Source organism: Pelodiscus sinensis, chromosome 6, assembly GCF_052426305.1.
Source record: "Pelodiscus sinensis isolate ZL-2025 chromosome 6, ASM5242630v1, whole genome shotgun sequence".
Lineage (NCBI taxonomy): Eukaryota > Metazoa > Chordata > Testudines > Trionychidae > Pelodiscus > Pelodiscus sinensis.
This window is the reverse complement of record NC_143057.1, coordinates 42654240-42669100: the sequence shown is the minus strand read 5'-3', so window position 1 is coordinate 42669100 and position 14861 is coordinate 42654240. Positions and strand designations below refer to the sequence as shown.

Below are 14861 nucleotides of genomic sequence, written 5' to 3'. Positions count from 1 at the left end.
AATGCCATTTAACATCCCTATTCTATTCCTAACCAAGCTAGAGGCTTATGAAATAAACCTATTTTCTAAGGAAGCAATTTGACTGAAAACCTTCAATGAACTTTAAAAGTTCAACAACAAAACACTGTCTTGGCAGCTAGTGAATCAGCAACATAAACAGACATTATCTGAAGTATTCCCCTTCTGTATTATGTAGTTTTATATTTGATTAATGAAATGGATATTGCTGAGAGACGTAAACTAAAAACCCACGCAAATGCACATTAGCAGAAGTCACAAATAAAGAACATTGGATATATTTTTGAAAGTATCTGACTGATTCTAGAACAGAAGCATTTTTGAAACTACCACCACTTGTTAAAATGTTAATACTGTTAAATTTCTTTTTAGCCATTTTCATAGAATCATAGAATACTAGGACTGGAAGGGACCTCGAGAGGTCATCGAATCCAGTCCCCTGCCCTCATAGCAGGACCAAGTACTGTCTAGACCATCCCTGATAGACATTTATCTAACTTACTCTTAAGTATCTCCACAGATGGGGATTCTACAACCTTCCTGGGCAATTTATTCCAGTGTTTAACCACCCTGACAGTTAGTAACTTTTTCCTAACATCCAACCTAAACCTCCCTTGCTTCAGTTTAAGCCCATTGCTTCTTGTTCTATCCTCAGAGGCCACGATGAACAAGTTTTCTCTCTCCTCCTTATAACACCCTTTTAGATACCTGAAAACTGCTATTATGTCCCCCCTCAGTCTTCTCTTTTCTAAACTAAACAAACCCAATTCTTTCAGCCTTCCTTCACAGGTCATGTTCTCTAGACCTTTAATCATTCTTGTTGCTCTTCTCTGGACCCTCTCCACCCTTTTGCTTGGTGTCTTTCTCATAAGTGGATAGATTGCAGCAGCTATTGCCATCTTAAGTAATATTTTATATGTTGAAAGTTTTGTGATTAAACTTGTTTATGCATAGTTAATTGTCTTTGATTCCAAATTAGCCTTAAAAAACTTTGAATATAGTGTTTTATATACTCCTTTTGAAATATGTAAGTATACCAAATAAATACATCTTTAGAAGGATATACCAGTTTATGAAAGATAGTAAGTTATTAGAGGAAATGACCATTTCACAGTTACTCCATGATTGTCAGTATGACTCAGTACACTAGTCAAAGTCTTCTGGAGCTAATAAATATGCTATTTTAACTTCCAGGTATATACAATCAGACATTACTAAAATCTCTGAGTACCCATGAGCACTCTACTGAGCTTTAAACTTACGTGTAATTTTTCCTTCATTTTCAGTATTGAAAGTAGTTGAAGGGATTTCTGAGGGATATTTATATTTTCCTTAGATCTGTCTCTTTGTATGTACTATGTCATATAAAACCAAAACATTTAAGACTTAACGTTTTGTAAATTGTGGACTGATTTCTTTATATTCTGGGGGTTTTATATAGGAAGAGGTTTGAATAGCTAGATAAGAAATCAATGAAAATTACTACTAAACATCTTGGTTGAAAAGATGTCTTATTTTTTTAGCCTGACTTAATTGTGTGGTGCTTCTCTACTACATACTGATCATATTTTCCATTATATTTCAGCATAAAATTTTCCTTAAATACATAAATTAGTATGACTATACTTACTTCATATTTTATGTTGGCTCTTCCACATAGACTTCTAGGAAAAGAGAGATACATTAATTCATTTTTGTTGCAAGTTACAGAAATCATCTTAAAGATTATACTATTTGACATAGGTTTATTTTCTCTGTCTAGTGAGAGAGCCTGTTTGCTTTTATGTTACTCTTTTGCTTCTGCAGATTGAGACGACGATATGATCATGAAGATAATAAAAACCAAAGGTATATAGAGAATAATGAGAAAAGAAGCAAAGAGGACAAAGAAATCCAAAATAAAACTACAGAAAAAGATACCTCAATCAAGGAAGGAACAATACTATGTACGCCTCAGAAAAACAAACTAGGGAGGGCAACAATGGAAACCGGAAGAGACAAAGCTTCCAGGCAGTCAGCAGAGAAGTGGAAGCGGCAGGAGGACAGAGACTTAAGAGAAAAACGTTGTTTTATCTGTGGGAGAGAAGGCCACATTAAAAAAGAGTGCCCACAGTATAAAGGAGCTGCAGGTATGAAACCCAGATACACTCTAACACATCTTAAACAGAACCCATAATTTAACGAGATTGACTACATAGGTCTGAATTAGTGTCTCATCAATATATTGAGCGTACAAAGTATTGAATATTACTTTTCAAGGGGACAGGATGCAGTTGTCTTATTTTATTTCTAATCCCTCTGGCTATCTTAAGGTCTTCCTCTGTTACCTAGAAAGACTAAGACATGATTTCCATTAGAGACAGAAAACAGGCTGCATGGCCCAGATCTTGAGGGTATTTAGGCCCCTAAGTTAGTCATTTAAGTTAGGTGTCTAAGTATCTTTTGAAACTCATTGGAGGTTAGGTGCTTAAATACCTTTGAGGATCTGGGTCAGCATGTGAGGAAGAGTGAGTTTTTCTATTTGCAGCAGCTGTTTTTCACTTTCCTCAGAATTCCTGTTAGCTCCATAATCAAACGTTAGATTCAATTTGGTGCATTGTATGTCAATAAAGACTGTCCCCAGAGCTGTTCTCATCATCTTAAACTGCTATATTCCAAATAAGTTTAAGCATTTGATAGCTTTCTCCATAAATGGTTTTTAACTCTTCCCAATAAGCACACATTGGTTACTACTCAAACAGGATATGGAAATGAAGCTTCTCAAATAGCCAGAAGGGACCTATTTCTTGTAGCAGCCTTTGTCATTGTCTCACGGGGGAGTGTTGCTTTTCTGGATGGGTAGGAATTGTGTCCCTAGCCTCTGTCTGTCAGAAGCTGGGAATGGGCAATGGAGGAGAATCACTCGATGATTACCTAATTTGTTGATTCCCTCTGGGGGCACCTAGCATTGGCCACTGTGAGAAGATAGGACACTGGACTAGATGGCCGTTTGGTCGGACCCAGACTGGCCATTCTTATGTTCTCAAAGACCATTGAAGATTTTCAGACTAACATGGAACACCTAGGATGAGGCCAGGTGCTCCTTAAACAAGGAGCCAGTTGCCAAAGATCTTTAGTATGTTGGTTTGGTCCCGTTGCCCGCTACTCTGACCTAATATCTCCACCTGTTGGAGAAGAATAGCATTTAGGTTGATGTGGTTAGGACAGTTACTGCATTACTTGTATCATCTCTCAGCTCCACAAGCAGTTCACAGCTGGAGCTGCTCCCATGTCATGCCCCATGTAGTTTAAGTTGGTGTAAATGCTACTGGCAGGGATAGCTCACCACCGACAGTGGGGGGATAGTGTGTACATAAGCCATTGCAATAATTACTTTGATGGCTGAATGTCATCCTAACTTAGGTTTAATTTTATAGTATACACTTTCCCCCAGTGAGAAAATTGTCTTGCATTTTTATAAGAATAGGCATGTCCTCTTGGATGATAGCAAATTCTTTCTAGCTCATGAAAGTATCTTACCAACAATATTGTATTCCTTTTGGCAGAAGAGAAAAGGCACAATTGTACATGTTAATGACGTAAAGCTAGTTATTTCTATGTATTTTTTTAATCAAGTCTTGGAATTCTAGCCAAATGGATCTTAAATGACGTTTCAAATCATGCTTCTGACAGAGACATTTGTCTAGTTTTCCCCACTAGTAAAAACTCGCTTCTACTGTGCCACCACTGAAGTGGGATATAGAGGGAGTGATGACCAAAATCTATTTTACTACATTCAAGATGTCGGTGTATTCATTGTGGCGGGAGTAGCTTCAGCTTTTTTTTTCAGTCCAGGTGACCTACTAAATTTGTCACTTCTAATATATAAGTGCAGTGATGCGGTTGTCCAGTGATGTCTGGTGCCTATCTTTTGTACTTTGAAAATTGCTTTCTGTGTAGTCCCAAAATGTTCTATATAATTGGTTCTCAACTAGGGGTATGTGCATACCCCCTTGTGGATCGCAGATGTCTTCCAGAGGGTACATCAACTCATAGGTATTTACCTAGTTTTACAGCAAGCTACATAAAAAGCAATAGTGAAGTCAGTACACACTAAAATTTCATACAGTGACTTGTTTTATATTTGTATATCCTATACACTGAAATGTATACACCAATGGATTTACAATTATATAGTAAAAATGAGAACATATGCAAATTTCAGGAACAGTGTGTTGTGACATTTCTGTATTTTTGTCTGATTTTTATAAGCAAAAGGGTATTTAATCGAGCTGAAACTTGGTGGTATGCAAGACAAATCAGACTTCTGAATCTGGAAAGATTCAAGAATCACTGTTCTATATGATTCAGTGCTTATGGGGCTGACTTAAATCATAAGGTTTAATTTCCTGGTCTCTTCTGGATTTTCTGCATGACCTTGGGCAGCTCATTTCGTGATCTTTGAGTTCTGTGGAATAGTTGTTCCCTTCTTTGCAAGGGTGTTGTGGTTAAATACATTGAAGACTGTGATGTGCTGGGATACTATGATAATGGGGAGGTGAGCATGCATATAAGTGCCTTTTAAATAGATAATGATCAGTCGTTGGAGTATAATCAGATGGTAACTTTTGTATCTTTTCAGTAAACTTTCACTTTATTTTAATTTCTCAGGTGGATCAAAGTCAGAAGGTCTGTGTGGATCCCCTTCTTCACCCAGTGCTATTAAACGTTCTGGTAGACTCAATCAGGTGAGCACTGCATAATTTTCTGAATCACGGTTCTTAAGTATACTTAAAAGCAATTTACAGTAGTAAATAACAATCTTAAGTTTTCAACTACAATACACTGTTTATCTCTAGTCCAATCAACTGTTCCTTGCCTAACAGTTGAATTTTATGTTTGCTTATTTTTGTATGCCTCTTTTAGGGAATACTTTTACATGATGAAAAGAAGAAACAAAAGGGAAAAGTGTTCTTGAGTCCCCAAACAGGTTAGTACAGAAAACTGCACTGAACAGCAGTTCAGATATTAACAACTTCTGATTAACAACATTTTACCAGGAACCAATCCTGTCCCATTGACTTTGCAATGTTGGGGGGTTCGATATTGGCAATAGCATGCCACTTATCAAGAACATTTTGTTAGAAATAAAACCCATGCTGCAGTCAGGATTTCAGGGTTCCAGGCAGAGAAGGCGACACTGGGACAGCTGAGCACACTCCTCACATGCAGGTTTGCAGGTCTCTAGTCAGGAGAAAATAGTGTGAAGACGTCTTCTCTGGCTGCAAACCCGAGGTTTCCAACATTTTTATGCCCGAGATCACTTAAAAAAATCTCAGGGCAACCCGGGATCTACCCTGTCCCTTCCCTGAAGCACCACCCACTCCATTCTCCCCTTTTTCCTTCACTTGCTCTCCCCCACCCTCACTCACTTTCATTGGCTGGGTTGGAGCAGTAAGGGGTGAGGGTGCAAGCTCCGAGAGAGAATTTAGGTGCGGGAGGGGACTCCAGGTTGGGGCAGAGTGTTGGGGTCCAGGAGGTGGGTAGAGAAGGAGGTGCTGGCTCTGGCAGGGGGCTTCTGGGGGCAGTGTTAGTATACAGGAGGAGATATGGGGTACTGACTCTGGGATGGGGGATCCAGGCTGGGGTACAGTTTTGGGGTGCAGGTGGGACTGTAGGATGCTGGCTGTGGAAGTGGGGGAGTCAGGGTTGGGACAGGGTACAAGGTGCAGGCTCCAGCTGGGAGCAGGCATTTATCACAGGCCGCTCCCAACTGCCAGTGCAGTAGGGCTCAGACAAGTTGCCTGTCAGTCATGGCTTCTTGCTGATCCCAGAAGCAATCAGCTGCAGGCTTATTTATCTCTGTGCTCCCCTGGGAAGCACATCTTCACACGCTGCCCCATTCCCAGCACTGTCCTCAGAGCTCACTTTGGCCAGGAGCTGGCTAGTGGGAACTGCGGACATGGGCCCTGTTGTGCTGGCCTGGAGATCGTGATTCACAGGCTGAGGCTCCAGGATCAACCAGTCCATCACGATCAATGGGTTGGTGACTGGTACTGCAAGCCCATAAACATGCCTGCACATGGGCATTGCACAGGAGGTAAGGAGTTGTGAGCTTGCAGGGGAGAGGAGTGTAGCCAGTTACAAGCCAGCTCCTGTGCTCTTCAGGCTATAGCTTGTTATGGGGTGCAGCCAGGGATGGAAGCAGAGGGATGGGCTGAGTCCTTATCCCAGAGAGCACAGAAAGTACAGTGCAGTCAGGCTGCAGCCCCTTCTGCTGTCCTGCCTGCAGGTAAGTTACAGGCCTGCAGCCAGAGAATGTAGTTTCCAGCATTTCCTTCCTTAGTAGCAAGCCCATTCAGTTTCTGGATGGCAGCAACTTTTTGCTGTCAACTGTGGAGATGCTCTTTTATTCACCATCAGTAGGCTTTTATGGGAGGGCAGGGGAGAGGGTTTGACAGCAGAGTACAGCATTTTATTTGTATCCGCTCCTTTCCCTTCCATCCCCGTTTCTGCCTACTTGAATCTTTTTGTGTGTCTTGGGAGTGTTTCCCAACTCTGAAAGTGAGAGGTTGAGTGAGGCATTAATTTTGTGTATCATGGTTGAATCTAATCTGTCAGATCAAGTTTGTCCAGTTTGTCTTTCCCACTCCGATGAAACGTGCAATGTAGACCACATTTAAAACCAGGCTGTGCTTCCAAAATCTTGTGTTCAGGTTGATTGCTTTTCTATTTGGTCTCAGCTTCAATAATGTGACACTTTTTTTCTGTTTAGGTAGTCTTTCCAATAAATACATGAATCAGGGAAAATCCTCACAGAAGAGGACCCAACAAGAATCATGAGGAACTCTGAAATTGCAATACACGCTATCCATTTACTTCAAAAATTAGGTTAATTTTGGATAAAGCTTCTGAGCTCACAAGACAGCAGCACAAAACGATCTTCAATTTAAGTTTGAAGAAAATATATTTTATTTTTAATTAGATTGCTAGACGAAATCAGAAGCAATGGATTTTAATGCAGTCCTTCTACCATGGACTCCTGCTCTTAATAGATTATTTGACCATTTTAATAGAAAGCCATGATGTTTGTATTTGTTTACTAGGTAAAACACGTAGATAAGGGCAGGTGCTCATTTTCAAGGTTTTAACATTCAACCTGACCCTTTCAAAATGCACAATTGTGTGCAAGCCAAATATAATGTTCTATTTTTCTTCAAAAATTGACTTTTTGAAGGAGGAAATGCTATTTATTAATGTTGATTGTTTACTGAATCCTTGTGTAAAGTATTTAAAATGTTTGTGGACTACTACTAATGTATTTGCAAACATTTTATCTGTGGAGAATTGAAAACATGGACATTAGTAAACTTTTATGTGAAACCTCTATGGACACACTGCCACTGAGTTGTTTTTTTTTCCCCTTTGTGATTTTATATGAGAGAATATGCTGCTGTGCTTGTGTATATAAAAAGACTGAGAAGCAGGTTAGGCCTATTTCATGCTGCTAAGAATCTTTCCTGTGGCCTATAAAACACAATTGACAAAATTGCTATGAGAGGAAGATAAATGATAATCAGCAATTGGGGGCATTAATTGCTTTTCTGTTTTCCTAAAAAGTGAAGAGGATCCAACTGCCAGCCAAGGATTTTATTAGAGTTGTCATCTTAAGATTTACTTGAAGTCTTTTTGGAGCTGGTACTGTACCATCATAACTTGTTCTGGGAGGAGCATGTTGGAGAACCATTACATGGTAAAAACAAAATCACTGTTATTTATGACTTTGAAATAAAAAAAACCCCAAAATTTAAAACTTGAAATTTCTACTTGTTCCTTATATTTTACTTACAATTCCAAATATTCTTATTACAAATGCAAAATCCAATAGGAACAACATTATCACTTACATAACTGCATTGGTCATTGGGGGCACCATCACTGATGAGAAATCAACCAATTGTCTCCATCTCTGATAATTGAGTACCAATGCTTGAGTCTCCACACAATTCATTCCTGTCCACTCTTATGTTGTCAATCCAGCTCTTATTCTACCTCTTCTTCTCCTCCCCTTTACTGTCCCTTGAAGGATATTGGATAGGCCAGATGATCTTGTGTTATAGCCATACCACTTCAGCTTGTGCTTCTTCACCATCAACAGGAGGTCTTCATAAGATCCAGTGCAGTGGGTGATGTTGCAGACCTATTTATTAGTGATATGATCAAAGCAGTAAATGTCCAGGAATGTATGGAAGTTTCTCATCTGCACTAAGTTCTGCTAGAAGGGTCCATATCTCTCGCGCGCACACAGAAAAATGGAGATGACCAATGAATACAGCAGTTTGTTTGGATTACAGGGAGCTGATGATCTTGCTCCAAATTGAGATAAGCTTTGCTGCTGAAGGTGTATGTGCAGTTCTTGCCAGAATTTCTCTTTGATCTTTCACCAGTGATGCTTGCCCCCCCCAATACTTGAACTGTTTCATCGCGTCCAGATCTTATCCACTGACAGTGATATATGAGCTGATCTCATCATGTTTGTCATCAACTTATGTTCTCTGCTCAGGAAAAAAAGAAAACTAAGATAATGTAATTCTACTCACTGCTTCTTTAAAGATGTTATGTTTTAAGACTAGTACTTCCTTTCATCAAATGTCTACATTAAACATGTAGGCTGGAATTTTCAAAGGGGTCAAGTCCCCAGTTTCCATTGCGTGTGTATATGTATAGCCTAAAATTCATTACTTCATACATTTCTTATACTGTATATCAAAAGAAATTTTAGCCAAAGACTAATAGAAAATGACCACATTCAGGGGATAGAATGTTTGTCAAGATCACTTCAACTTCATATCTCATGCTAATTTTTATCATAAAATTATAATTCAGTCTTTACTTTTTGGGCTGTTTAATGTTTTTGTTGTACTGCATTTGCCTGGTAGCAAAATATAAAAGTTGCTGTGTTCTGTGTATACAATGGCTCATTTAACCCTACATTTTAAGTTTTCTTCTTTGTGAATGGGAGTGAAAGATCAAAGCTTTTATGGAACGAAATGCCCAGAGACACAAGTCCCATACCCTTCCGTAGAAGGTGTCCATAAAAATCATTTTTTCCATTCTGCCTCAATACTTTTTGCTATGAAGCATCCAAATACGGAGTTTTCCCTGCTAAACCTCTTTTCAGCTGAAGGCTGGTTCTGTGGATGTCCTTACCTTCCATTCTGAAGCCATCATTCCCCCTTCTACTCTAGTCTGGGTTCTTACTGGGTTTTTCTCTTGTTCCATGGAGGAAGCAGGGTTGAGTGTATCTCTAAGCAGCTATGAATGCAAGATTCTTCTCATAGCTGTGGGAACCAAAATCCCAAAGCTGAGGCTCATGTCACAGGTACTTTGGAGCTGAGGTTCATTTCACTACACACGTATGTGTCAATAACTTTGTTTTCCTGATCTCTCAAGCCTTTCCATATGCTGAATTCGGGGAGTTCCTCACAGGACTCTCTCAAGCTTCCACTGAAGTAAGCAAGAGACTTGAATTAACTACAGAGAAGAGTAAAATAGAGGCAATATGGCAAGTATTAAATAAAAATACACAAATCAACTGCAATTAGGAGATGCAGGCAATATAAAAAGTAATAAACTACTCAATTCAAATATCTGACAGGATAGCCAATTCAGGTGAATTAAGAAATGATTTTACATTCCTTGCTCATCTTAAATTCCACAAACTCTAAAGGGATGTGTGTATGTACAGGAAATACAGGGTTAGATTCTAAATTACCTTTCCCTCTGAGAAAGGTATAGAATAATTCAGACTAATACAACCAAAAACATACATCTCAATCCAAGTTTGAAATTTTTTTTAATATACCTATTACACATTCTCTTTTCATTCATATATATATATATATATATATATATATATATATAAAGACAGCATGTCTAATGGTTAGAGCAGAGGCTAAGATGTTAGTAAAATTATCAGCCGGGGAAGGGGGAAGAGAATTATTTTAGGGTTGCTGTCAATAGTAGTTTATTGCTGGTTTGGTACTATGAAGCATACATATCAATACATAAATGCTATTATACATTTATCACTTAAAGTGACTGGTTAATTTAACACTTTACTAACTATATGAAAATGGATCAAAGAATCAAACTCAATAATTAATTTGTATGTGTATGGCCAAATAATGAGTTACACTAATGGCAGCACGTGGTAAGAGATGAATAGGGTGTGCTGTTTTGAGGAGTACATTAGTAAGAAGAGACAATTGGGCATCTTCATATTTGTATGTATGAGTACCTTATTTGTATGTACAGTTCAGCTGTAGTCAGTATTCATGAAAACTCTATTGCTGTGTGGATTTCCTCCTCCTTTTAGAATCTTGTCCCAACACTTTCAAACGTAGTCTAGGGAGCACAATACTGAATGTTAATGAATCTGCAGTAGAATTGATTTGAACCTGGGATGTTTCACAGCTGGTGGGAATTTTGGTCTGCAGCATAACTATTTTACTGAGGAGTCACGTGTTAGAAGCTCTTTTTTCTATAGGAATTTGTTTTACAAAACTGGGATTACTATATAATCAAATCTCTATAGGATAGCACAATCACGAATGCTGAATTTTCCTGGGGGAGGGAAGGAGAAACCACAGTAAAACAAAATATTAAACATTTAACACAGCTCTTGCTCAAAACATAAAGCACTGCGTTTTGAGGTTACATCATCTTTGCACTAGTATGTGTGAATGCTATCTTCCCATAGCAGTCAGTGTGTTATCTAGAAAGTAACTTGAGTAGAGTGATGTGTCAAGTTTAAAGACAAACTAAAAATTAAAAGTAACAGGGAAAATTGGGATCTCTGGCCTAGCATCTCCCTACTTAATTCTAACAGGCACTTAACATAATACAAGCTGTAAAATAGTGTGGTGTAACTTCCTGTTTTCACAAGCTAATTTTTCTTAGTTATCTGAGGCTGACATTAAGACATAGTCTTTGCTTGAGAAAGTATCTAACTGTATGTAAAATTTGGCTTTAGAATGCAGGTTAAAATGGCTATCTAGATGCCTACAATAATTTGGGGTAATAGAATAACTGATCATTAAATACCAGAGGAAGTAAATTAAGACCTGTGAATTCCCAGAGTATTCTTTAGGGGGTTATTTAATTTGATTGAAAGGTTTCAAAATATTTAGGTGTCAATTACAGTATTTATATGCTTCAACTTTTTTTGTTCACAGGGGTACTTGTCTTTAAATTATAGTGAAGGATACCGTCTCCATTTGGATACATTCTGTAACTAGGATTAAAATGTTAAGACCCTGAAATGACCTATTAAAACACTGCTTTAAGACTGAAGGCCTGAGCCAACTCACATGGAAGTAAATAGGAGTTTGTTCACCCATTTGCTTATCTATCTGAAGCCAGTTTCATTAGTAACACACTTCATTTTCTATTTGCAAACATTCAAATGAACATGGAGCCGCATATTGCACTTCTTAAATGTAATAGTTTTAATGTTTTGCTGATAGCCTCTCTTCAATATCTGCTTGTTCTGTTAGCCAGTTTGTATGCACAATTATGGTCTGTGCACAAAGATGTGTACTTGTATATATGCAGTTAAACAATTGCTATTTGAAAATGTGACTGAGGCTAAATATCCCTATAAATATAAAGTAAAAAATAGGTAGTTGATTAAACTTGCCTGATATAATTTTCTTTAGCTATACAGAAAAAAACTTTGCCTTCTTATGTCTCCTTAGGATGTTTCATGCCTCTCCTGGATAATCTTTCACTGTACCACCCCCCTGTGTTTGCTAGATAATTTGACACGTTTTCTTGGCATATCATGACCGTCTATGAGCTGGATGTCGGAAGGAAGGAAGGAATTTTAAAAAAAAATTGTTGACTGAGTTTTTAATATGAGAATTACTGTCAACATTCTCAGCACCTAACTACTGAAAAGTTTGACTTTATACCAGAAAATACTATTTTATTCTTACAAAACAGGCAACACTTGTCCTAGTCTTACCAGTGACTATTTTGTCAAGAAAAGCAAGTAAAGAAGATTGCTATTGATTTACGCCCTGCTAGCTAATGTATGTCCCTCGGGGGGCGGGGAGGGTGGAACCCTCAACCTCTGGATCCTGCTGACCCAGGATCAGTGGTGGACTACCCACCGATACAGAACCTGCATTGGGATGGGGTGGAGTTGGGTGGTCCCATGTTCCCACTCAACCCTGGGGTGGTGGTATTCCCCTCTTAATGTGGAGGGAGAGACTGTGCTACATCACACAACCTCTTATCTGAGCCAGTACATTGCAGTGGTATTCATTCCTGTCCTGTGAAGGCCAGAGAACCCAAGCTATTATTGAACGGGGCTGTCTGACAAGGAGCGCAGAGCCTGGATTACTAACTACTCCAGCGTACCTGAAGGCCAGGGAACTTGACTATTCTTAGAACTGGTTCTGTCAGAGAGACCAGCGCACACCATGCCACCCTGCGTGAGGTTAGAGAAGCTGACTCATGTTGACCATTGTCCTGTCTGGTTGAGAGACTGGGGTCCAGTTTATTGATTGTCCAGCCCTGCTTGGAGCCCAGGGAGACTGACACTGGTGGCCCCACCTTACAGAAGGGCTGAGCCTTGGGGAACTGATTCTCCCCTGCCCCACTAGGAAGGGAAGGGGTAAAGTCCAGCCCCTGTCTAGACTACTAATTCTCCTACTGTAGGACACATCCAGGAACACTGCAATGAGGAGGCATGGCCACCCTCAGCAGCTGATGCTAAGGGATGGCTACTAGCATTATAGGTGATGATCTACATTTCTTCAAATGCAGTCCATGAGGGTGCTCCATATCAAGTGTCAGTGTTAATCTGAGGTTGTCAATAGCAGTGTCTGGGCAAGGTGCACATTTGCAGTGGCAGTCTCCCAGCACTGATGGTGCCTCATGCAATATGCTCCTTCTTGACCATCCTCAGCTTGAGACAGAGTCCATGAGCGATGTCACTGTTAACCTAAAACAGAATTAGAGTTGTTAAGTTTACTTTAGCCTTGTTTATTCATGATTTATTACTTGGTTACAATTAGTTTAATAAAAGTTTGGGTCCCACAGTTTTCCACAAGGATGTCTCAGGTATTCTTGGTTCACTTCTTGAAAAGATGCAATACTAATTGTGGAGGTATACTAATTGTGTCCCACAGTACAACAACCTAAAGAATAGGGCAAAGAGATAGAAACCTTTGACTCAAATTAATTGTAATAGAGAAATTCCCAATACCTACATCAGACCTCGGGCAGACCACAACAAGGGAATCTCAAGGTACCGTCTCTGCTGACAGACTATATGCATTCCTACCAAACTGGCTCCATTGGCACCTGTGGACAGTACAGAGATCACAAGCCCCACAGGTCACCAAGTTCAAAAGCACCACAATCATGTATACCAGGATACTCAGAAACAGAGGAGGAGGTAACAAATGAAACCTAAGATCAAAAAGACTTATGCCCAGTGAACCTTCATAATTGGACCAAAGACCAGATCAGCCAGGACTACTCAACTTTGGAAGCCCCAAGGCCCACAATGATACTCATAGCACATACCAAAGGCTGCAACTTAAGTGTAGTTGCATATTCATGCAAACATATGCAAATAGTGTCTTTCACACAGATGGGCATGAATATAAAGATTAAGGCAAGACTACACAACACACAGGCCCCATTTAAGTCAGTTCTGCTGATATTAATAAAATGCAATATTTACCTGATTTCCACCCACATGACAGCACTTTTAATAAGCAATGACAGTCCAGGAATTTAACTACTACTGCATATCAACAGAAGACCATTATATTGATTACTTTTTAGTTTTTGCTCCCACCGCAGGTGGTGTATTGAGCAACCTTGTGATAAGCAATACTGTGCCAGCTGGAGGAGCGGAGTTCTGGTTTATACACCCCATACCAATTCGTTGGTGGCTAAAGCTATAAATGGCAGTGGGAAGCAACACCTTCTAGAACAGGGCTGGGCAAGATTTGCCCACATAGTTCTCTGATCTGGCCCACAGACTGCACCTGGCTGCTTTCTATTCATATCTTGCTGCCAATGCTACCGAATTTTCAGGTCGGAGCTCAGGCAGCAGGAGTCTATTTGAATGGCTCAGAGCTCCTGGTTGTGCTGTTACCCTGGCAGGGAGCGGAGATATAAGTCCGTTAAACAGGTGCAGTAACCCTGGGTGGCTGCCAGGCAATGCAGTAGCAGCAGGACTGAGCCCACGAGCCCTTTGCTGTCTTTTTCATTCAAAACCTCCAGCCCCAGGCATCTCTAGGGGGAGGCTGGGACCCAGCCCCGCCACTTTCGGCGTCCCCCCTGCGAAAATTTCTGCCCATCCCTGTCCTAGAACAACCCCCTATGTCAGCGACTGGGCAGCCAGGGGGCCCCAGCGCACAGCGACAGGCCGCTACCGGCACTGGCAGGAACTCGGGGCCAGGCGCCGCGCTGTCTGCCTGACCTGCCCCGGCAAGGCGGCTGCCCGGGGAGTCCCAGGAGCCGCAGGGCAGCGCGAGGGGCCGGGCCGGGGGGGGGGGGCACAAAGCCCGGCGGCGGGAGCAGCTCCCCGGTCACCGGCGCGGGGGGGGGGGGGGGATGGAGTCAGGCTCGCGCGCCCGGCTCCCCGGCGGAGGCGGGGGGGGGGGGGGGGAGCTGCCGCGGCCCCGGCGGACACTCACCCCGGCTCCCGCGCGGCGCTTCCGCTTATTGCTCCCGCTTCATTGTGCCGACTCGAGGCGGAAGCGCCGCACAAACCCGTCCGGGCAGCGCTGCCGGAGCCGCTCTCGCGGCGTCATCGCGCACGTCGCCTTACGCGGCGC

At 40.9% G+C, this 14861-nt stretch overlaps 1 protein-coding gene and 1 long non-coding RNA gene across 5 annotated transcripts in view; one reads left to right on the top strand and one right to left on the bottom strand.

Moving 5' to 3' along the window:
• Positions 1–7384, top strand: part of TUT7 (terminal uridylyl transferase 7) — a 53633-nt gene extending 46249 nt beyond the window's left edge. For both annotated transcript variants that reach the window (XM_075931792.2, XM_075931793.2), the window contains 4 exons: positions 1825–2147; positions 4669–4745; positions 4924–4987; positions 6773–7384. In XM_075931792.2, coding sequence (XP_075787907.1) covers positions 1825–2147; positions 4669–4745; positions 4924–4987; positions 6773–6840 — 532 coding nt within the window. In that variant the 3' untranslated portion in view covers positions 6841–7384. The remainder of the gene's footprint in view (positions 1–1824; positions 2148–4668; positions 4746–4923; positions 4988–6772) is intronic.
• A 587-nt stretch (positions 7385–7971) lies between these two features.
• LOC112543534 (uncharacterized) lies at positions 7972–14855 on the bottom strand. 3 transcript variants are annotated; one of them, XR_012904724.2, is made up of 5 exons: positions 14721–14855; positions 13278–13371; positions 10298–13009; positions 9208–9504; positions 7972–8552 (listed from the first exon to the last, which is right to left on the bottom strand). It is a non-coding gene; the product is annotated as an uncharacterized LOC112543534 (long non-coding RNA). The 3 variants fall into 3 exon arrangements; XR_012904723.2 differs by having other exon boundaries at positions 7972–9531; XR_012904722.2 differs by having other exon boundaries at positions 7972–9504.
• Positions 14856–14861: the final 6 nt, after the last annotated feature.